Genomic DNA, 23533 nt, shown 5'->3' with positions numbered 1-23533 from the left:
ATCCGGAATTAAGAGTCTAATGACGACAGCAAAACCATTGTCGATGGTCAGGAAAAGCTCATCTGGATCACTAATGTCCTTTGGGAAAGGAAACTGCCATCCTTACCTGATATGGACTACATGTGACTCCAGCAAAGTGGTTGAATCATAACTGCCCTCTGGGTTGGGCAATAAATGTTTACCTAGCCAGCAATGCCCTCATCCCATGAATGAGTAAAGAAAAAGTCAGGGCGCTCTCCTCATTAGGGCTGAGTAGTTGAATGTCAAGCACCTCACCACTTAACTGAGCATGAGCTTTATTGGGAGGTCAGTCGAGTAGCAGAAATGGAGTGAGTGTGAGGGATCGGAGATGGTGATAGTTAACACTGGGGCAAAATAGAGAAGGTCATTCAACATCCTACATCCTGGTGTATGTTTCTCTGGACAGCTGAGACCAGGCTGGCATGGGCTGGTATTGTGACCTCTACTACTGATCCTTGGGGAAAAGGAAGTTCTGTCTTTGCGCCACCTCAGGTAGCAGGGCGTTCAGGTCTTTGCAAAGTGAGGCACCTATTTCCCTTATTGCTATGTCAAGGACAAATGTCAGGGACAGTACGCGGCAGCTCCAGACTTGCCTGGGTGCATAATAGTCTTTTGAGGTTGGTGTGAGTACAAGGGATGCCGGTAAGTTCCATATCTGGACAAACATAACTATCTCTTTAAACGAGACCGAGTCTCCTAGTCATCTTGTCCAGCCTAACTTGGCAGCGAGAAGAGACCACTTTAACTGACTTCCTTGCCAGTGTCTGAGTCTCAGTGCAAATATTCGTGTCTGAGGGTCACTGGTGGATTCTCAATGACCCCACATCCTTCACATTCATGTTTTCAATGGCACTGTTAGCCTGGCAGATTCACTAGGTTCCTTTTTTTACACACACCGAGTGTTCCTGTTCAGTCTCAACCACATTAGGGTCACCAATTTTGTAAGTTTTAGGGGTCTTATAATTCAGATTCAAATACCAATATGAATTTGTTCATTTGAAATTTATAGTCTTGAAAAATGAGGCTTTTGTAATCATGATTCAAGATTAAAAATCACACAACACCAGGCTATAGTCCAACAGGTTTAATTGGAAGCAGTAGGTTTCCAAGTACTGCTCCTTCATCAGGTGGCTGCAGAACAGGATCATAAGACACAGAATTCATAGCAAAAGGGTAGTGTCATGCAGCTCAAAAATATTAAACAAACTTAGATTAAGTCTTTCATCTTTTAGAATGATTTTGTAAGTTTCAGTTCATTAATACATAGATCCCAGAACTCCTTTTAAGTCATATTCTCAAAGTAACTTCAGGTGTTCTAACAGAGTGTGTCATCACAGCTCAGACAATGCATTAAAGGTGAGAGGTTAAAGTCTGTCTGTGTCCCAATTTTGAGTCTGACTGGTTCTATTTCTGAAGTGGGGGGATTTACAGAATTTTGCATGGATTGACCATGTAAGATTCTGTAAATACCACTTTAGAAATAGGTAATGTGGGATTATGTATGAGGCTAAGCAGAGTCATATGATTTTACAGTAATTAGCTCTACTTAAACAGATTAATACAATTTTTGAGAAAATTGTAGCTCAGGTTGAGGTTCAGGTTGTAAGTTTGCTTGCTGGAAGCTTTGCTTTCGGACATTTCGTCACCATACTAGGCAAAATGATCAGTGAGCCTCCGGTGAAGCACTGGTGTGTCCCAGTTTCTACTTATGTGTCTTGGTCTCTTAAGGTGGGTGATACCATTTCTGGTTATTTTGCTCAGAGGATGGTAGATGGGGTGCAAATCAATGTGTTTATTGATGGAATTTCAGTTAAAATGCTAGGTCTCTAGGAATTCCCGAGCATGTCTCTGTTTAGCTTGTCCTAGGATGGATGTATTGTCTCAGTCAAAGTGGTGTCCTTGTTTGTTTGTTTTTTAAGGGTATTAGTGATAGTGGGTCATGTCTTTTTGTGGCTAATTGGTATTCATGTACCCTGGTGACTAGGTTTCTGCCTGTCTATCCAATGTACTGTTTGTAACAGTTCTTGCATGAAATATTGTAAATGACATTTGTGTTGGTTGTTTGTATAGTGTCTTTCAGGTTCATTAGTTGCTATTTAAGTGTGTTGATAGGTTTGTAGGCTACCCTGATACCAAGGGGTCTGAGTACTCTGGAAGTCAATTTAGAGATGTCTGTGATGTATGGTAATGTGGCTAGGGTTTCTGGGTGTGTTATGTCTGCTTGTATGGGTTTGTTGTTGAGAAATCCGCAGACTGTATTAACTGGGTACCTGTTCTTTTTGAATATGAACCTAAAGGACAATATACAAACAACCAACAAACAAATGTCATTTACAAAATATCATGCAAGGACTGTAACAAACACTACATTGGATAGGCAGGCAGAAAACTAGCCACCAGAATACATGGATGCCAACTAACCACAAAAAGACATGACCCACTATCACTAGTGTCCTTACATACAGACAAAGAAGGACACCACTTCAACTGGGGCAACACATTCATCCTAGGACAAGCTAAACAGAGACACACACGGGAATTGCTCGAGGTTTGGCATTCTAAATAGGCGGCAGGTTTAGATATATGTTCTGGATTGGCACAGGCTGAAGGGCCTGTTCCTGTGCTGTAATTTTCTTTATTCTTTGTAACTGGAACTCTATAAATAAACACATCAGTTTGGACCCCATCTACCATCCTCTGAGAAAAAGAACCAGAAATTATATCAGCCACCTTAAAAGACCAAGACAAATAAAAAGAAAGCAGGACATAACACCAGTGCTTCACCTGAGGCTCACTGATGATGTTACCGAGTATGGTGACAAAATATCTGAAAACAAACCTTCCAGCTCAGCGAGCAAACGTACTACCAGATTAAGACAATATTGTAGAGATCAGTTAATAATCTATTAATTCTGTGTTTATGACTAAAGTCTATCAATAAATGTTAGTTTCCTTACTAATCTTCCCGATGATGAGATAATACAGGTCCATTGCCTTCAGGTACAGATCAGTTCTGATCTGATTGAATAGCAGAATAACTTCAAGGGATGGAAGGGATTTTACAGTTGACAGAAGACATGTAGCATTCTTTTCTCAAGTGTTTACATACCATGAAGCTATCCCCCAAGTTGTATTCAAGAATGACACACGTTCATTGACTTCTTGATGTTCCTACATTTCCTATAAATCAAAAGAAAACCTGGTGTCTATTTGGCTGTGATAGATAAAACTCAAATTAGTTGACAAGTTTCATTGGATGTGGTGTATGGGAGGAATGATTTCATTGAAAGGCCAGTGTATCAGCCAATTAAGTACTAATCACATTAGTCTGCAGTGTATTTTCCAGTTCATAACTATCTTTTTTATTCAAACAGCAAAATGTCTAAACAATATTTACTTGCAAGTAACATTTTCATTTGACCTCTTCTCTTTCCTCTGTTGAATTCTTCCAAACCAATGAATGCAAATAAAGAGATGGCAAGAGAAGGGCTTATAATTATTGACTGTAGCAAAATTGGAACAGAAAACTCTTTAGAAGTTGTCTCTGATCAATCAACAATGAAGCCAGAAGGTAATACACAATTTTACAAAATGTTTTTGTTATTCACTTTTAATACATTTTCAATTATTAACCATTTATAAGAGTTATGTGCTTGAGTGTATAGTGTGCTTCACTTATTAACTCACTATTGCTCTACTTCTTCATTTCTTCTGAATTTAAAATATGACTTACTTTCCTTTTTTTTTCCAATTATTTTATTCCACTCCTTTCACATACGTTACTTTTCCAGATGGGTTGGAAAGATTTTATTGCAGTTTCTGAGGCTGAGTTTGCAGTGACATGGCATACCTCATCTATTTCAGCAACCAAAAAACAGATTAACTCAAAATACATTTCAAGGCTATTTGTAAAATTTTGCTGGGCAGTGAATAACAGTGCTTACATTGGCAATATGATACTATGACTCATTCATTTAAGGGAAGGCAGTGGCTTAATAGTAAACAACACTGGGCTAATAATCCAGCAGACCAGGCTACTATTCTGGGTACAAAGTTTCAAATCACCATGATGGTTGATAAACTTTGTATTCAGTAAAAATCTGGAATTAAAGGTGAAGACACTGACAATTGTCATAAAAACCCATCTGATTCCCTTCAGGGAAGGGAAACCTGCCTTCCTACCTGGTCTTGCCTCCATGTGACTCCAGATCCATAGCAGTGTGGTTGACTCTCTAAGGTAATTAGCGATGAGCAATAAATACAGGCCTAGTCAGCAGTGGTGACATACCATGAATGAATTTATAATCTTAAGATGAGATTTTAGACAAGGTATCTTTTCTTCCTCTTCCCAAGCTTCTGCCCATATTTGTGCAAGTGCTACTCAGGATTCATGAGAACTGTTTAAGGGATTTAGCTAACAATTTTAATTTTCAATTAAACTTGCTTACAGGCTATTTTGTCAGTAATCAAAATATATTGCACACCAAAATGGTAATTAGTGAATATCAACGCATTGGAGGAAAAATAGAGAAGGATCAGATTAGACCAAACCTTAGAACTCCTACATGTGTTATCAGCCTCTAGGATTAGGCTTATTTATCTGGATTTAAAATAAAAAGGCTTGGAGCAGATATGATTGAAGTTTTAAAATGTTGAAAGGATTAGATTTAGTGTAGTTTAGATTATTTAGGATAATAGGGATTGTAGAATCAGAAGGCATAAAGCTGTCTGTATAGTAAAGCTTGATGGACCCCCATGATCTTTTACTTGTCCGTTTGATATATTTATTTATCTGTGAACTCCCTTATTAGAAAGAACATACTACATTCCTGATTGCCCTTAGTTACTCTATTTGTTCAGGTTCCTCACTAGCAACTATGGCCATTGTGTTATTTTGCTAGTTTTAATTGAAACCATGTTATTATCTCTCCTACTATTTTACTGTAAAGAACGTTTAGTAATTGAATGTTCTGCAATATTCAAAAAATTAAGTATGCAAGTAGAAGCACAAATGCTTGTTAACAAACAGTGCATGTCAAAGGGGAACCAGCAGAAAATGATGTGTGGGAGTGGAGACAAGATTTTAACCTCTGAAATGATCAGGTAGGGCAAATATTTAGCATTCAAAAAGGGAAACTCAATCCAACCCACCTTTAGAGCACAACTTTTATTAAAGGCATAGTGAAGTGCAGGCAACAACCTCACTGCCCAGAAACATCCTTATTTAAATATTTTAATCTGGCTGTTAGTGAGTTGGGGAGAAGGGTCCACTAAGTTTAAATGAGGGCCTGGACCTTCTAGCCATCTTTTGCTCCCCAGTGTCACCCCATGAATAATGTGGCACAAATTTCTACATCTTGCTCCAAACTCTGAAGGAAGAAGTAAAGTTGACTAACAGATTGCTTGCATTTTATAATACCACTTGAATATGAGTAAAATGAATGTGAATTCCTCAGTTTTAATGGTTATTCTTCAAAATAGTTGCAGAACTTCAACATTTTATCATATATTTGGGTGGATTATTGTTTTTTGATACTTTTTTGTTTATATTGCACCTTGAGACATTTTATTATCTAAAAGGTTCTATATAAATAGAAGTTGTTCAATTCTTAGAAACATAATTTTTTTAGAAACATAAACACAGCACACACTATTCTCTAATTTATATACTTTATATATTTTTCATATATTACATATATATAATTTCAGAGATTCATACAGCATAGAAAAGTGGTCCATCAAGTCTGCAGCAACTTGTTTACCACTAAAAGTGTGCTAATCCCAATTTCTTGCATTTGTCCCAAATCCTTGAATGTTATGATATTTGAAGTACTCATCCATTTTTTTTTAAAGGTTGTTAAGTTTCCAGACCCTACTACCTTCCCAGTCAGTGCAGTCCAGATTCACACCATCTGCCAAGTGAAAGTTGTCTTCCGAAATCCTCTCTGAACCTCTCGTCCCTTACCTGTGATTGACCCCTCAACCCAAGGGGAGCAGCTGCTGTTTAATCTTCCTGTCCATACCCCACATTATCTTATACACTTCAATCATGTCCCGTCTCGGTCTTTCCTGGTCTAAGGAAACAATCGAAGCTATCAGTTTCTCCCTCCCAGGCTTTATCCTGATGAACCCCTTCTTTACCTCTCCAGTGTTACCACATCCTTCCCGTAGTGAGGTGACCAGAACTACACACAGTACTCCAGTTGTGGCCTGACCAATGCTCTGTACAACTCCAACATTACTTCCTTGCTTATACTCTATGCTACAACTGATGAAAGCAAGTCCCATATGACTTATTAGCTATCCTATTCAAATCCTGTACTGACTTCAGGGATCTGTGAATAATTGCTCCAAGATCCCTCTGTTACTTTAAGCTACCCAATGTCCTGCTGTTCATTAAATACTCCATTATCTTGTTTCTTCTTCCAAAGTGCAACACCTCACACTTATCATGGTTAAATATCATCTGCCACAGGTCTGCTTATCTGACCAGTCCATCTATGGCTTCCTGTAATCTACAACCATCTTCTTTGCTATTAACCACTCTACCAATCTTGGTGTCATCTGCAATTTTCCTTAATATTTCCCCCCATTTTCATCTATGTCATTTATGTACATAACAAACAATAAGAGTCCCAGTACGGATTCTTGTGGTCCAGACTTGAAATGTTAACTCTGATTTCTCTGCACAGTTGCTGCCAGACTTGCTGAGCTTTTCCAGCAACTTCTGTTTTTGTTTCTGATTTACAGCATTTGCAGTTCTTTCAGTTTTTATTTAGCCTTCTACCACTACTCTTTATATTCTATTGCTAAGCCAGTTTCTAGTCCATCTTACGAAGTTTCCTACAGTTCCTCATGCTTTATCCTTCTCAATCAGTCTCCCATGTGGGACCTTGTCAAAAGCTAAACTTCATCATCCATACATTGAGCACATTTTCAAATGATTTTAACAAATTTATTAGACGTGACAAAACCATGCTGACTGTCCGTAATTAATTCATGCCTGGCAAAGTGAGTATTACTTCGTTTCTTCCGAATTTTCTCCAATAGCTTCCCTTCCACTGACGTGCGACTCACTGGTCTGTAATTTCCTGGTTCACCTCTACAACTCTCTTAAAAACCATACTAGCTCTCTGACATGTCCCCTGTTGTCTGAGAGAATTAAAAAAATTGTGTCAGAGCCCTTGCAATTCCCACAGCAGCCTGGGATGTGTAATTCACCCAGACCAGGGAATTTGTCTGTTTTTAAGCTTGACAGAGTCTCCAATATCTTCCCATTTCCTATGTACAAGTTCCTTACAATCCCCCTTCCGAACTCAGTACCTACATCCTTCTTTTTCCGAGTGAAGACCGAAGACAGGTAGTCATTCAACACCTTTCCAATATCCTGCAGCTTCAAGCACAGGTTACCCTCTTCATCCCTAATGGGCCATACTCTTTCTCTGGTTAACCTCACTCCTTTACTGTATTTATAAAAGTCATTATAACTTATGTAGCTGACTTGTTCCCCAGTCACCTCTCTATTAAGGTGGTTGAAGTGTCAGAGAGTAAAATTATCAACACATGTTAAAATTGACTTTTCCAGATTGACTTTAGGCTATAAAATTGTTTCCTCTGTCTCCCCACAAACAACCTTCGCACATCCTGATTGCAGCTTTTCAAAAGTGAATATCAGTTCTACTTTATTCAAATTGTTTCCAATGGTCAGTTTTCGTACATTGACTACAGTGGTTTCATTTATGGAATATTTTGTTGTTTTCCCTTGTGCGTTTAATAATTCCATTTTAGCCATGTATCTTGTTGGTTTTAAACCTGCATTTATCATAAATGTATTCCTTAAACGTTAAGCAGAAATGGCACACTGTAGTTCACAAATCAATTTTCCCTCCTTTCCTTTAAAGGAGCATTTCATTTCAAATTTCCTACTACAGCTAGCCCAAATGAGATGAAATGCTCAGCAGATCTAGAATTTTGGGAAGAAACACTTTGTTGCTCATTGTAGTAGCATGTGTCCACAATATCACACCACATTGGTTTGCTATGTTGGGACAACAATTTAGCTCATTAGCATTTGTTTTGAATTAATGTGTTCACAACTTTTTTCCTATTGCATTCCCTGAAACAAATAGATGTGACAGTGAGATCAGACACTCTAATTTTGGACTGTTCGAAATGTACTACAACAGAGAGCCCTACACCGATTGTCTCAAATGAATGGCTAGAAGGTAAATTAATGCTAATTTGTAGTAAACTATTGTTGAGCTTTTCAGCTACTTTATGTTGTATTACTCATTTTCCACATACAAATTTGCCAATCATGGGAAAGGACTGCAAGCAGTTAAGTAAGTTACTTCCTTTGAAGATTAGAACTGATACCTACAAATCAAGGGAGGGCTGAACAAACATGCCTTTTCTAGGATTTAACGCACAAAGTCTAGAATTTAATAAAATCTAGGATTTAACACATAAACATCAGCTCGTCACTTGGTGTAGTACACATTCAGCAATACACATGGGAGATTATTTTTATATTTTCATGACGAGATACTATATCACCCTATAGATTCATGTAAAAGATTAATTTTTTGAAACAATCTGTCAAAAGTCATGGGATTGACTTTTATATGGATAATGTTTTTCACATGCATGGATGATTTGGGCCACATTGGGCAAGATGACCTTGAGTAGCTACGGAGCTGAGGCATTGTCAAATAAATTTAAGTAGTTTTTAACATATTATAAAAGGGAGTCGACGTTTATTAAATAAACCTTTCGAATCTGATCCTTTTCAATATTTTAACTATGTATAGCTGAAAGAAACCTAAGGCAGTTATGGCATTTGTACTGCATTTTATAAAGATATCCTTCCTTTGCTATTGTTTTTGAGTGATATATCAGTAACATTGCAGTAGGGTCCAAACAATATTCTCTTCATTTTAACAAATAAAATAAATCCATTATAATCTCAGCTACTGATCATCACTGTAATAATTTCTTTAACTTTTCTAATTGCTGGATTTATTTTTTGCAATTCTTATCCATATTAAGATGTACTTAGGTAGTTTTATTCTTGCTTTTTCAGTTGTAGCCAAAGCATTTAAAGTAACTGCTTCTCTCTTCCCAACCCCATGTATCCTTTGATTCTGAAGTTTTCATGCCTTAATCCCAAAAAAAAACTATGGTCCATTTTTACATAAGGCATATGAGAAATTATGTTTCTTTAATGCCAAAAATCATGAGATGAACTTTTACATGAAGGTTAAATTTATGCAATATACCACCGTTCAACTGTGGTATATTGTGTAAATTGAGTATATGCAATATACCACAGTTCAAATTTTTACGTGAACTTTGTAAGTGAATGTTACAAACCATTGTCTGTAGTGAGCACCCTCATCACTGTACAGTCACTATACAGCTGTGGCTTATCTCTCATAAAATATTAATTTACATTTTTCCATTATTCCTGCCCACCCAATGTTAACTGCTTCATCAGAAAGTAGATTGGTTCAAGTGGACTTTAAAGATTCCAGAGCATCTTTTAAGAACAGTGATTTTCTCAGTGTCTAAGTCAACATTACATTTCCAACAAACAGCACCAAAGACTTCCAGATTAATTGGTTATTTGTTTCAATGCTATTTAAGTGATGATATTAAATGGTTTTAACATGCTTATTTTAGTTGGCCACATTGAATGGACAAGGTGACATTCGGTGACTGAAACGTTACAGTATTGCCAAATTAATTTACATACTTTTTAACGCTTGTAAAAGGGTGCCAAAGTCTGCAAAATAAAATTCTCAAATATTGGACCTCACCCATGCAGAAGAATAAGGGTAGCAGATGTTTGAGAGCACCATCATCTGCAAGTTCACCTCCAAGCCACACACCATCACATTTCGAAATGTGTCACTATTCCTTCACTGATGCTCTGTCAGGGTCTTGGATCTCCCTCCTTGACAGCATTGTGGTGTACCTTTGCCAAGGACTGCAAAAATTAAAAAAAACAGTTCACCATGACCTTCTGAAGGGCAGGTAGGAATGGGTAATATATATTAGTTTAACCAGTGATGTGAACATGCCAGGACTGACTAAAATACATTAGAGTGTGCAGTTTCAAATTGTGTGCAATGGACCACTTGGAATGTGAACCATTTTACATATCTTGAGAACCTCTATTCAATTACAAAATGCATAATTGCCACTGGGTCAGCTCAGCCTTTAACCAACTGAAGATAAAAGTACTTAAGAGCCAGAACCTTAAAGCTGAGGTGAAAGTCATGGTTTACCTGGCAACAATGATCTCCAGGCTCTAATATGTGGAGACTTGAGTAAGCTGCAACAAGCATCTCAAAGCACTGGAGAAGCACCACCAGTGATGCTTTTGCAAGATTCACAGAAGCAGGCATAGGGGTCTTTGGTATGTATGTTGTGACGAAACTGCTCCTTTAACAAGGTTATGCTGTCTTTGACTTTTTTTCTTGAGAGGTCATAAACAACGCAGACTTCAAAATGTCTGGGGGTTGAAGGGTTTTAGGGCCAATTTGATAATTGCTAACAGAAACTGCCTTGGGAAGAAGGCTTTCAAGTTTTAAAAGCAAACACTTGTACAATGAAAGGGGAGTGGCTAGTTCTCCCAGCTCAGCTTTTCTCTTGTTTGGTTTGGTTTTTAGCAGTAGTGTGAAAAAAACTGCTGGACCCAAAGAAAGCAGGTCCAGGCTGGTACTTTGTCTCTGACTTCTTTCTTGTAAAAGCCTGTGTTTGATTTTACTTTATGTGCCAAGGGGTGTTTGTGGGGATTGTTGCAAGTATTTGGAACAGTATCATTAAGATGGAATGATCCATTGGGTTTTCAGAGAGGTTAAGTTATTCCGTATTTTGTTTTCTGTTGTTTGTGTTTCATTCAGTAATCTTGTAATTAAATTCTGGTTTGTTTAAACTAAGTAGTTTGACCAGCTGATACTTTCCGGGAATATCCTCTTCATACCAGCTTAAAACAACGAGCAAAGTTAGGGCCTGGGCTACCTTCTTGAAATGTTTTGAGAGGGTTTATCTGGTTCATAACAATGTCAAAAACCTACCTCCAATAGGAAACTGACTAAAGTTCAGACATTTGTGGACATTAGTCCTTAATTGATGCGGAAGTGGATATTCTGTTCAGTTAGTGGTCAGAAATGAAAATGGATCTGCTGAAGTGTGGGACTCATCTCGACCCTTCATTGGTAGCCTTCTCTGAGACCACTGGCTATCCTGAGAGAGATCTGTGGTTTTGGATCAATGTTTGCCACTATACACAAGGAAATGAAATAGCACGCAGGAACTGGAGACGTTGCACTCAGGGTTGACAATAAGTTTATCACTCACTGACCTGCATCTGTTGCTGGAGGCCATGAATGAGAACAAGGAAGTTATCTTCTCAGAGGATTGCAGAATGAGACTACTTTATTATGCAGTACAGATACCTCGCTATGGAATCCAACAATCTTGCTTACTGCTCTTTGTGATACAATGCCAATTGAATAATGACCTCTTGAACTGACAAAGTTTTCATGCTGATTCTTCCCCTCTCCAGTGATGGGTTGTTGCAGCTTTTTCTTCAAATGAGTCAGCTTTTTCAACTCTGACCAGTCTTTACCCTTACCTGCTAAAACATTTGTGTCTTCCTGACTTTCACCCAGTTAGTCTGAGGCAGGTGACTTCCAAACACCAGATTTGGGGATTAGCCTGAATGATATGAAGACTACTTCTTTTGGGTCTTATACTTTTGTATTGTGGAGCTCATAAATGCACAACCTAGAACGGTAATATGTGAATTTTCAAACTTTGGTAAAGCTGCAGAGGGGAATGACCAGAATTGGTTCGACAGCTCGGTTTAGGTTTATTTACTTTAGAGACATATAGGCCTTGAACTGATATTATCTTTTTATGTAAGAGTTTGGACTTAGCGTGGTTAGGTTATTAGAGATGAGTAGACATGGTAGGATTGGAATACACGGGTGTAAGTTATTATTTGTGGGGACGAAGATTGAAAGATCCATGAACTTTGTTTGCCCTTTTATGTTAAATTCAGTTTGTTAGGCTGAACGCAAATTGCTGGATTGCCTTGATTCCCCTGTATTTGTCTATGTTTCTTGTATTAGTCACACCAGCAAATATTGACTTTGCCTTCCTTTTATTTTCATTTAAGCTATGTTTATTTCTCACTTTCTATTTTACTCTGCAGAAGAACCAGAAACTGAACCTGCAATAACCTGTGAAGAATTAAGAGCCAAGTTAGAAGCACAGATAGCTGCTATTGCATCAGTGCATGGTAAAATTGAACCCGAAAAGACTGAGACACTAGTTTCCAAAGGCACAGGTAAAATTGCTAATAAAAGTGTTTTAATTTGCAGCTTATTAAGCAGCAAAATAATATTAAATTGGTTAGTTTTATTACCATGTTTTGAAATGGTTTATAGAGTTAGCGAAAACCGACACTGTTTCATAGTGAATGTAGTTGGCAGGTACCGTTATTCTCAGGTTGACTGTATAATCAGATGTTTGGTGATGTCTGGGAGCAGAATTATCAAACTAATTTTTTTTGTTCATTTCTCCAGTTGCTTCATCGGTGTAAATCAATTTTGTCCCATTCTACTCAGCAACTTCACATGACCAGATTAAAGCTTTTCAAAAATAATTGTCAGTCCCGATTTGTTTACACTGTTTTATGATGTTTTTGTTAGTTTTGAAATTGTTACAGTAATTAGAAATCACCAAAACACTACTTCCAGGAGGGAACACTTAATCTGAGTCTCTTGATTCATAGGATATTACTATTTAAAAACTTGAATGATTGAGATTTGTACAAATGATTTAACTTTAGATCATTAACTGTACAAGGCCATCACTTGATTCACCCACACTTCAGAGTTGACCATTGGTAAATAATGATCAGTGAAATGTTTGTCAAAAGTCTGCACTTTCAAAACTAGTTCTGTGTTTATTGGAATAAATTAGCAGCCAGGTTTCATGTGCGTTGCAAGCAGGAGGAGAGGCTGAATAATGCTTCAGAATTGGCAACTGATCGTGATTTCCTCGTGGTAAAAACAAGGACTGCTGATGCTGGAAACCAGAGTCGAGATTAGAGTAATACTGGAAAAGCACAACAGGTCAGGCAGCATTCGAGGAGCAGGAAAATCGACGTTTTGGGCAAAAGCCCTTCATCAGGAATAGAGGCAGGGTGTCTGCAGAGTAGAGAGATAAATGAGAGAGGGATGGGTGTGGGGAGAAAGTAGCATATAGTACAATAGGTGAATGGGGTGGGGATGAACGTGATAGGTCAGAGAGGAGGGTGGAGTGGAAAGGAAGATAGGCAGATAGGACAGGTCATGAGGGCAGTGCTGAGCTGGAAGGTTGGAGCTGAGGTGAGGTGGGGGAAGGGGAAATGAGGAAATTGGTGAAATCCACATTGATGCCATAGGTTTGAAGTGTTCCGAGCGGAAGATGAGGCGTTCTTCCTCCAGGCATCTGGTGGTGAGGGAGCGGCAGTGAAGGAGGCCCAGGACCTGCATGTCCTTGGCAGAGTAGGAGGGGGAGTTGAAATGTTGGGCCACAGGGCGGTGTGGTTGACTGGTGCGGGTGTCCTGGAGATGTTTCCTAAAGCGCTCTGCTAGGAGGCGCCAGTCTCCCCAGTGTAGAGGAGACCGCATTGGGAGCAACGAAAACAACAAATGACAATGGTGGATGTACAGGTAAAACTTTGATGGATGTAGAAGGCTCCTTTGGGGCCTTGGATGGAGGTGAGGGAGGAGGTGAGGGAGGAGATGTGGGTGCAGGTTTTGCAATTCCTGCAATGGCAGGGGAGGGTGCCAGGAAGGGAGTGTGGGTTGTTGGGGTGCGTGAACCTGACCAGGTAGTCATGGAGGGAATGGTCTTTGCGGAAAGCGGAAATAAGTGGGGAGGAAAATATGTCCCTGGAGGTGACGGAAATGTCTTTGGATGAAGTGGTTTATGCGAAGGTTGGTAGGGTGGAAGGTGAGCACCAGGGGCGTTCTGTCCTTGTTACGATTGGAGGGGTGGGGTTTGAGGGCAGAGGGGCGGGATGTGGACGAGATGCGTTGGAGGGCATCTTTAACCACATGGGAAGGGAAATTACGGTCTCTAAAGAAGGAGGCCATCTGTTGTGTTCTGTGGTGGAACTGGTCCTCCAGGGAGCAGATATAGCAGAGTGGGAGGAATTGGGAATACAGGATGGCATTTTTCCAGGAGGTAGGGTGGGAAGAAGTGTAATCCAGGTAGCTGTGGGAGTCGGGTTTGTAAAAAATGTCAGTGTCAAGTTGGTCGTCGTTAATGGAGATGGAGAGATCCAGGAAGGGGAGGGAGGTGTCAGAGATGGTCCAGGTGAATTTAAGGTTGGGGTGGAATGTGTTAGTGAAGTTGATGAATTGCTCAACCTCCTCGCGGGAGCACAAGATGGCGCCAATGCAGTCATCAATGTAGTGGAGGAAGAGGTAGGGAGTGGTGCCGGTGTAACTGCGGAAGATGGACTGTTCTGCGTAGCCAACAAAGAGACAGGCATAACTGGGGCCCATACGGCCCTTTGGTCTGGAGGAAGTGGGAAGATTCGAAGGAGAAATTGTTGAGGGTGAAGACCAGTTCAGCCAAACGAATGAGAGGTCGGTGGAAGGGTACTGTTGGGGACGTCGGGAGAGGAAGAAACGGAGAGCTTGGAGACCCCGGTCATGGCGGATGGAGGTGTAGAGGGATTGGATGCCCATGGTGAAAACGAGGCGTTGGGGGCTGGGGAAATGGAAGTCTTGGAGGAGGTGGAGGGTGTGGGTGGTGTCTTGAACGTGTGTGGGGAGTTCCTGGACTAGGGGTAATAGATCAGTGTCAAGGTAGGTGGAGATGAGTTTGGTGGGGCAGAAGCATGCTGAGACAATGGGTCGGCCAGGGTGGTCAGGCTTGTGGTTCTTGGGAAGGAGGTAGAATCGGGCAGTGCGGGCTTCCCGGACTATGAGGTTGAAAGCTGTGGGTAGGAGATCTCCTGAGGTGATGAGGTTCTGTATGGTCTGGGAGATGACGGTTTGGTGATGGGGGGGTGGGGGGTGTTGGGGCCATGGTCGTGGGGACAGTAGAAGGAGGTGTCTTCAAGTTGGCATCTGGCTTCAGCGGTGTAGAGGTCAGTACGCCAAACTATCTGCTGGTTTGATGGTGAGGTTGGGGTTGGAGCAAAGGGAGTGGAGGGCTGCGCGTTGTGAAGGTGACAAGTTGGAGTGGGGGAGGGGGACAGAGGTTGAGGTGGTTAATGTCTCGGTGGCAGTTGGAAATGAAGAGATCGAGGGCAGGTAATAGGCCAGCACGGGGTGTCCAGTTGGATGGCTTGTGTTGGAGGCGGGCAAAGGGGTCATGTCCATCAGTGAAACCAGAGCATAAAATGTTGTTCAGACTGAGTTCAGGTATATGCCTTTGTGGTCAGTTTTATTCCAACTTGAACATCACCAGCATCAACACCATTGCTTAGTTGTTCCCATATTATAAAATGGTTAGGTTGAACATGCCCTGCCGCTCAAACCCCAATGCTTTAGATTTTGACTCAGCCATCTCTAGAAAGTTTTGTGTAAATCAGTATTTGGTATAATAATTCTTTGTTTTCAATTGTTGACTTACAAATAGCTAAATCCACTGTTATCAATGATAAAAACAGAGGTTAAAATATTGGCTAGACAGAATCCAGTCAGTCGTCAGTTTTATTCCAACACCCATTTCTTTTAATCAACTTCATATGGAAACATATCTCTGGTATGGTTCAGAGGTAGGGATAGTACAACTGCATCATAAGACCCCTTCCCCATATATAAAAGTATATAGAAGCAGAAGTAGGCCAGTCTGCCCATTGAGTCTTCTCCACCATTCAATTAGATCATGGCTGATCTGACAAGCCTCAAATCCACTTTGCTGCCTTTTCACCAGAACTCATGATTCCCTTACAGAATAAATACCTGTTTATTTCAGGCTTGAATACACCCACTGACACAGCCTCTACAGCTCTCTGTGGTAAGGAATTCCACAATTGCATAACCGGCTGTCTTAAATAGGTGAGGCTCTACTCTGAGATTTTTCTCCTCTGGCCCTAGTCTATCCCACAAGGGGAAACAACCTCTCCACATCTACCCTATCAAGCTCCCTAAGCCTCCGGGTTGCATATAAACTGGGATGATTATAGGCTGAAATGAACCCAATCAAGTTCTCACCCAATTAGTTTATAACCACCTCTGTTCCACATTACCTCTGCATCCCTATCAAATAATGACATTAACTTCAGGATAAACTAATAATTAATAAATTTCAAAATTCTTTTGGTGGTTGTTCCCAGTTATAAATGTTTGATTGTTTATAAAGTTACAAAGGCAAAAGATATTCTCATTTATAAGTTTATTCAATGAGTTTTACAGAGATTCTAAGTTTTCTCCCCATGTTTCCCCAAATTTAGTTATCTCAGCCAAACCAATGGTGAGATCACTACCATTGAACCCAGAGTACTGGGTTAAGAATCATGAATTTCTAGCTAGTATTCCTTCTTCTGTTGAAATTGTCAGTAATCACAGAGGGGAAATGTGGTAAGGTTAGCATAAGTATGGCGTGATCTCTCCCACAGAAGCAAAACAAAGCTTTCTTTCACGACTGAAACACCAAAATTGGTTACTAGCATGCAACCCAGCAAGGAATCAACTGTAGTTAATATACATCCTTCATAAAAACAGGATAGATTACGATAGAAGTAACCACAATGGACTTTGATGGTTTGTGTGCATTTCATTCAGATAATATTTGAATAGAACTAGCAAACAAACTCGCTCTACCAGTCTCTATACATACAAGTTAATAGGATATGAATGAAAAGAGTTTGTGTCACTGTGTTGCACCAGTTGTGTATTTCTTCACACTTTTTAGGTTTTACATTTATTTTCCTGTTTTCCCTCTTGCTGGTAAGATGCTACCGAATGCTTGGTTTATCGATCTCCACCAACTGCTGCTGACAGAGACTTAAAAAAGAAATCAGTACTGCAGGCATATCCTCCACTACCAAAGACACCACCACCAGATATTGCAAGTAGTACAGTCACAGGTAATGACCCCCAAAGAAAAATATTGTTGCATGTGTTCAGTTTATGGTTTGCCTGATTAACTGACTTAACAGCAAGTATTTAACCTGTATATTGCAATGTTAACCAGTGTTATAATTGACTGTTGGATGGTACATAATGGTTCAAAAAAATTGCCAAATTTTGAATTTGCAGAAAACTACTGAATATTCATAACCATTGTACTGTAGAGAGGTAGAATGATTTTGGATTCTACATAATGTGCCTTTCCAGTTAACTTTAATTCTGGAATCAAAATGCCGTCCTCAAATTTACAGTTTTTTTTGGGAGGGAGATTTGATTTACAGGTTTTGCTAAACACAAATGGCTATAATATAAATAATGACTATAAATAGATGACTTCAATGTTAATTCAGTCGAACAGTACCAAGTTTATTTTTGTGTTCAAACTAATTTTTTGTGCTTTTTTAATTTAGTTAAAGTTGCCCTACTTCCTACTGGTGATGTTATGACCGTGGCACTCCCCATCTGCCTTACAACAGGGAAGCTAAAAGCACGATTTGGAAAAGAGTTGAAAGTACCAGCAAATAAATTGGAAATAACATGTGACAGTAAGGCTGAAATAATTAAAGAAATTGTGTGACAATATGTGTGTTTACTGAATTGTTATCTGATGCATTATTCGCCATGGAACCTTCTGGCCTGGTGGTTGATCATTTTGTCTATCAGGTTTTGTCTCATTGTTTTTACTGACATAAACCACCTTGTCTCAGAAATTGCTTCCTCTCCAAATATTCTGAATATTACAGTATTTCAAACAATTTCCATTTTGAAAGTACTTAAGAATTCTCCTGGAATGTCAGATTGTAGAAGAGAGTTCTACATTCTAAATACGTGCAATGTAACGATTATCTTAACTACCCATTCAACTCTTTTTGTAGTCACTGTAGATTTCCACTCTCTCATTTACATTTCACAGGTCAATCTTCCATTTTCCTCATGCCTCTCACAGGTCAATAACCAAACCTTTTGAAGACCACTGTTTAAAACTCCAACCCTTTAAGTCTGGGTACATAACTGTAATGCCAATCACGGGTAAGATGCTCATAAAAGTGGCAGTTATTCTGTCCCTTTCTATCCACCCCTATCATCCTTGTATCATTCTATAAACCATTTCTGTGTGGACAGAAGTACAGATGAAGTCAGGCCAAATTAAATCAACCTGATTTGAAATGTCAAGTGGAATGCATGTTACAGTCTTTTTGGTGAATTTGGACTATTGTCAGTACAAGGCTTTTTTCAGAATGTTACCAGCTATACTGGATCTTCAACCTACACTAGAAGTATTAGATCTTTTTAGCATAGATGTGCAGCTCTTCCATCCACTACCTTACAGTCTGTAGAAACAGATAGGAATTGATTGGTAAGATAACATCCTGGGCTGGACCTGCCTGTAGTGCTACCAACATGTAATGTGGTCTCAAATGCTGATCATGACTGTTGACACGATTATCTTGAAATGTGGCCCATAAGATTTTGTAAAGTCAGTTTCGTTGCTGTAGCTAGTCTTAAAGGTGATTAGTAATTGTCAAACGTTCTGGCTGATACTAACCCATTGAATTCTGACAGGGTCAGGCATATTAATAATTGGATAATGGAAATCCATTGCCACGATTGCAAAGGACGATTGTAGAGTAGTGGAATTAGTGGATGGAATTATTTTCCCTACCTGATAGTGGTGAGAAGGTGAATTAATTCCGCCCATTTGTTTGACAAGATGTCCACACCTTCTTGCCACCTCACTTACTATGTTCTGGGCAGGAAGGTCCTTTTGGAGCTTTCTCGGTCTGCCAGTAATTAAGATGCTTAAGTAGTCAAGTGATAGCCACTTAAGTGCCTCAACTCATCACCTCTCTGATTTCTTGCCTTTGCATTGGGTTGGAAAGTTTCCCAACTATGAAACCAGGATGGCCTTATTGCTGGATTGGGGGACAAAGGGGTGGCCTCTGAAGTGCACCTGTCTGCCCTTGCCTTTGATGTCCCTCTCCCTGCAACTCCACCCTGCGTTAAGATAAAGAACACTAACCTTCTTGTTGCTGTCTTACCCAAGGCTTAGGCTTGGTGAAGGTACTTAAGTCCCAGAACGTCCCTGCCACTGATTGTCCAGTGATTTCAGGCAATTCAGAATGCCAATGTCAAGATAACCACCTAAATTCTTAATGATCTGATTACCACGTGACAGGTCAAGTTATTTGGCATTGGGAGGGGCATGCTAGTTGCCATCGAACACCCCATTCTGACTAAAAATGAGAAAATCGTCTAAAATATTTTGTAGTCATAATTTTGGATTTACTTAATGCGGACTGATTTGGAGTTCCTTACCTCTGGTAAATTAGTAAAACTGCAGATCCAAATCCTCACTACAGTTTGTGTACAGATTTATATCAGATCAGTTTGGTTCGACACAGATGATTTCCATTGTAAAGTTCAAGAAGCCCTATTGATCTGTTTAATGTGCTTAAGATTAAACTTGCCTGTTGTAGTGATATATTTCAAAGTTTTTGAATTGAGTATCTTTGAGAGATAGTTGCTGCAGTGGGTAGAGAACATGCTGTTCAGTGAGCAATAGGCACCATTAGTGGGGTGCAAAGCCTTCCTCAGGGCCATTAATGTTACTGATTCAATAGGATATTTTCATAATTTTGCAGTCATTACCTGTGAGGATATTTGGAGCTACTCCAAGAACAGTACTTATTTTATAATTTAGCAGTTTTGTAATTTAATTTTGCTCAAGATGTTGATTGCTTGGAGTTGGAGAAGAAATGCCTGTTTTGCAGCTGGGAAAATTGAGTTCTGCAGTTTTGTTCATGGATGCATCTCAGTGAATCTGAGAGATATACTGATTGAAGATCCAAATTATTGTACAGAAAATTGACGGAGTATATGAATGAGGCAAAAATATACAGTCCTCTTCATTGCTGCCTGTGCCTAACAGACGGATATGAGCTGTTACCTTACAACCTAAAGTTTTGGCAACAGTCTTATATGGGAACAACATATAAGAATAGCCCTTGATTATTGTCCATTTTAATTGTACCACCATTTGGAGTCATTATTTCAGCTGCCTTGTCTCAAGTCTCTGGAGTTCTCTTCCTAAAATTCTCCACCTCTTTAATTCTCTCCATCCTCATTTAGGATGCTCCTTGTAAACTATCTCTTTGACAAAGACTTTGGCCATTCAGCTCAATATCAATATTCTATGACTTGTAAATTTGGCCTTATTATGCTTGTATGAAGGGCAAAGGAATGTTTTATTACATTGGAGATACTGTGTAGAAACATGTGATTGTTGCTAAAACAATATATTTTTGAAAATGTGAAGAATTTGGTTGTATTTTTTATTACAGAATGAAGTCTGTACTATTTTCATGTTGAATGAAAGTTTTGGACCTCAATCTAATATTAAGGTTTAAGCTTCTAATGAATTAACATTCTTGTCTTATGTTTTAGGCAAAATAGCTAAGGACTCTGAAACACTGGTAGACTTAGGAGTCAGACCACATGGCTCTATCCAGCTGGAACTGACATCTGTTGATCCTGAAAAATACCCAATCAAACTAATTAGACCACAGCAGGAATCTGCCACGTCTGATGTGATAACTGTCACCATTCAAAAAGGTATTGCATAAGCACCAACCTATGAATATTAGATACTAAGATAAATCTATTCAGATTTGTCCAAAAAGCACAGCTCTACAACAATTACTTTTAAACAGAAACATTAGAATTATGGAGGAAATTGAGGAGCAATGTGGATCTTTCATCTTACATTTTTGATCCTTTTAATCAATTCTTGACCTTTCTCATTTTTGAAATTTTATAAACGAGGTATGTGTTAACTTGTGGGTCAGTTCTTGTGTTTATTTTGTGCCCGATGCACATAGAGGGGCATTCTGCTACTGGGCCTCTTTATAAGTACAAAAGTCAATACATTTTCATACTAAGACTTGAAAATTATGATGATCTTTTAGCTCCATTTCCATTCAAGATATATGGAGATATTGACTCATTGTTGTGGTTCTGTTCGCCGAGCTGGGAGTTTTTGTTGCAAACGTTTCGTCCGCTTTCTAGGTGACATCCTCAGTGCTTGGGAGCCTCCTGTGAAGCGCTTCTGTGCTGATTCCTCCAGCATTTATAGTGGTTTGAATCTGCCCCTTCCAGTTATCAGTTGCTGTCCGCTGCAGTGGCCGGTATATAGGATCTAGGTCGATGTGTCTGTTGATAGAATTTGTGGATGAGTGCCATGCCTCTAGGAATTCCCTGGCTGTTCTCTGTTTGGCTTGCCCTATAATAGTCGTGTTGTCCCAATCAAATTCACGTTGTTTGTCATCTGAGTGTATGGCTACTAAGGATAGCTGGTCGTGTCGTTTCATGGCTAGTTGGTCTTCATGGATGCGGGTTGTTAGCTGTCTTCTTGTTTGTCCTATGTAGTGTTTTGTGCAGTCCTTCCATGCAGCGGACAGCAACTGACAACCGGAAGCGGCAGATTCAAACCACTATAAATGCCAGAGGAATCAGCACAGAGGCGCTTCACAGGAGGCTCCCAAGCACTGAGGATGTCACCTAGAAAGGGGACGAAACGTTTGCAACAAAAACTCCCAGCTCGGCGAACAGAATCACAACAATGAGCACCCGAGCTACAAATCTTCTCACAAACTTTGAATATTGACTCATGTTATTTGCTCATATATTTCTGACCAGATGAAATTAATAGATTTTGAGGATGAAAGTCCTTGGGCCTTAGCTGTCCACACATATTGTTTCACAAAGGTATCTTGAGGTCTTTGAGCAATGAGTAAGTTTATTTATGCTGCTTTATTGTACTAACATGCTGAGTGGATGAATGGTAGAGGACAGACTTATACCTGCAATTTTTCAAACACTAAACTTTCAGTCTCAACTATTATTTAACTGGAGAAAGACTGCAGAAAGCTACAACACAGATTGAATTGTGAGTCCTTCTGCATAGATTACAAAAGCACACAGGGCCAGGGATTTGGATTTGCTTCCAGCCTTGGGTGACTGTCTGTGGGAAATTTAAGTGAATTGGCCATGGTAAATGCGGAGTTAAAGGGATAGATGGGTGGCTTGAAATGCCTAGGGTTACATTTCATTACTTCAGGTTATAAACAAACATACTCCTTCTTTATAGACAGGTACTTATTACAACTAAAACAAGGAAACATGATGTCATTTATACATTCATTAAGTCTAGAATGCAAATATTATCAAAAGGAGAAAATACTGGATTAAAACATTTGCTTATGAACAATGGGCTAACTGGCCTTGCTTCCACTCCCATGTCTTATGGTCTTAAATGTATATTCTGAAAGTTTTCTCTTTCAACAAGTAACACTGATTTCTTACAGATGATGAGACTTGTTATTGTGTTGTGGTGGAGATCGAAAGACGTCCTTATCACAAGCCTTTTTTGGGTGGCTTCAGGCACAAGATTACAGGAAAAGAATTTCATCATGCAGGAACACAGACTCCGATCAAAAAAACAAACTGTAGCTGTGTGGAGAGGTTCTGCAGGGAAACACAGGTAAAATTGAAGCAAATTGGTTATGTAATTTGTTAGATTTTTAAAACTTTTCAAGTTTTAACCTGCTGTTGTGTTTTATAAGTATGTTATTGCTTTCTTGAAAATTCCACCCTCTTATGAAAAGTATTTTCCTGTCACGTAGCTCTTCAGGAGTAGGTTTTCAGCTTTAATGCTAACTTCAACATTTCTGTGTTAATCAGTGGCAGAAATGTGAAATGAATTTACAAGGCACTTCTTTTACTTTTCCATTCCTCAGGTGAAACTCTGATTGCCCATGCAAGCCCTGCTAATAAATGTTTAGAACATTTGTCTCCACAGGGGTGGATTCAATGATAAGAGGATATTTTAATTTGTTTCTAACACTAAGATGAGCTTATTACCACAATCCACATCACTCCTAAGACCACCTATTTCCACTTCAATATCACTACTAATTCTGTCCTTGCCTGTGTTTATCAAAACACGCTCGGCCAGCCCATACATGGGAAACTTAACATAATTCAAACTGCTGCCTGTGTCTGAATCCACATCAGTTCCTGCTCACTATCTCTCCCATAAAAATCTATGAATGTAGGATTTATAATTAGGTTATTTCTCAAGTTAAACAATGCCTTACGTTCGTATCATGCTATGGTCTCTCCACTTCCTATCTTTAAAATTTGCTCCTGATCTACAACCCTCCAAGATGTCTGTACTCACTGAACCCAGGCCTCTTCAATAGTTCCAATTTGAAAAGCTTCTCTAATACTGACCATACCTTCAGTTGCCTAGATACTACATTCTGGAATTTCCTCCATAAACATCTCTACATTCCTTTCCTCAT

General features: G+C 39.4%; 1 protein-coding gene across 1 annotated transcript in view; it reads left to right on the top strand.

Moving 5' to 3' along the window:
* The first annotated feature begins 3517 nt into the window (after positions 1-3517).
* The window catches only part of iqub (IQ motif and ubiquitin domain containing), a 41003-nt gene continuing 20987 nt past the window's right edge, over positions 3518-23533 (top strand). The window contains exons 1-7 of the mRNA XM_060839476.1: positions 3518-3592; positions 8151-8246; positions 12245-12379; positions 16994-17128; positions 17582-17716; positions 20616-20783; positions 22535-22710. Coding sequence (XP_060695459.1) covers positions 3580-3592; positions 8151-8246; positions 12245-12379; positions 16994-17128; positions 17582-17716; positions 20616-20783; positions 22535-22710 — 858 coding nt within the window. The 5' untranslated portion in view covers positions 3518-3579. The remainder of the gene's footprint in view (positions 3593-8150; positions 8247-12244; positions 12380-16993; positions 17129-17581; positions 17717-20615; positions 20784-22534; positions 22711-23533) is intronic.

The sequence above is a fragment of the Hemiscyllium ocellatum genome, chromosome 19 (genome assembly GCF_020745735.1).
Source record: "Hemiscyllium ocellatum isolate sHemOce1 chromosome 19, sHemOce1.pat.X.cur, whole genome shotgun sequence".
NCBI lineage: Eukaryota > Metazoa > Chordata > Chondrichthyes > Orectolobiformes > Hemiscylliidae > Hemiscyllium > Hemiscyllium ocellatum.
The sequence above is the reverse complement of the archived record's forward strand: the minus strand, read 5'-3'. Positions and strand labels throughout refer to the sequence as shown.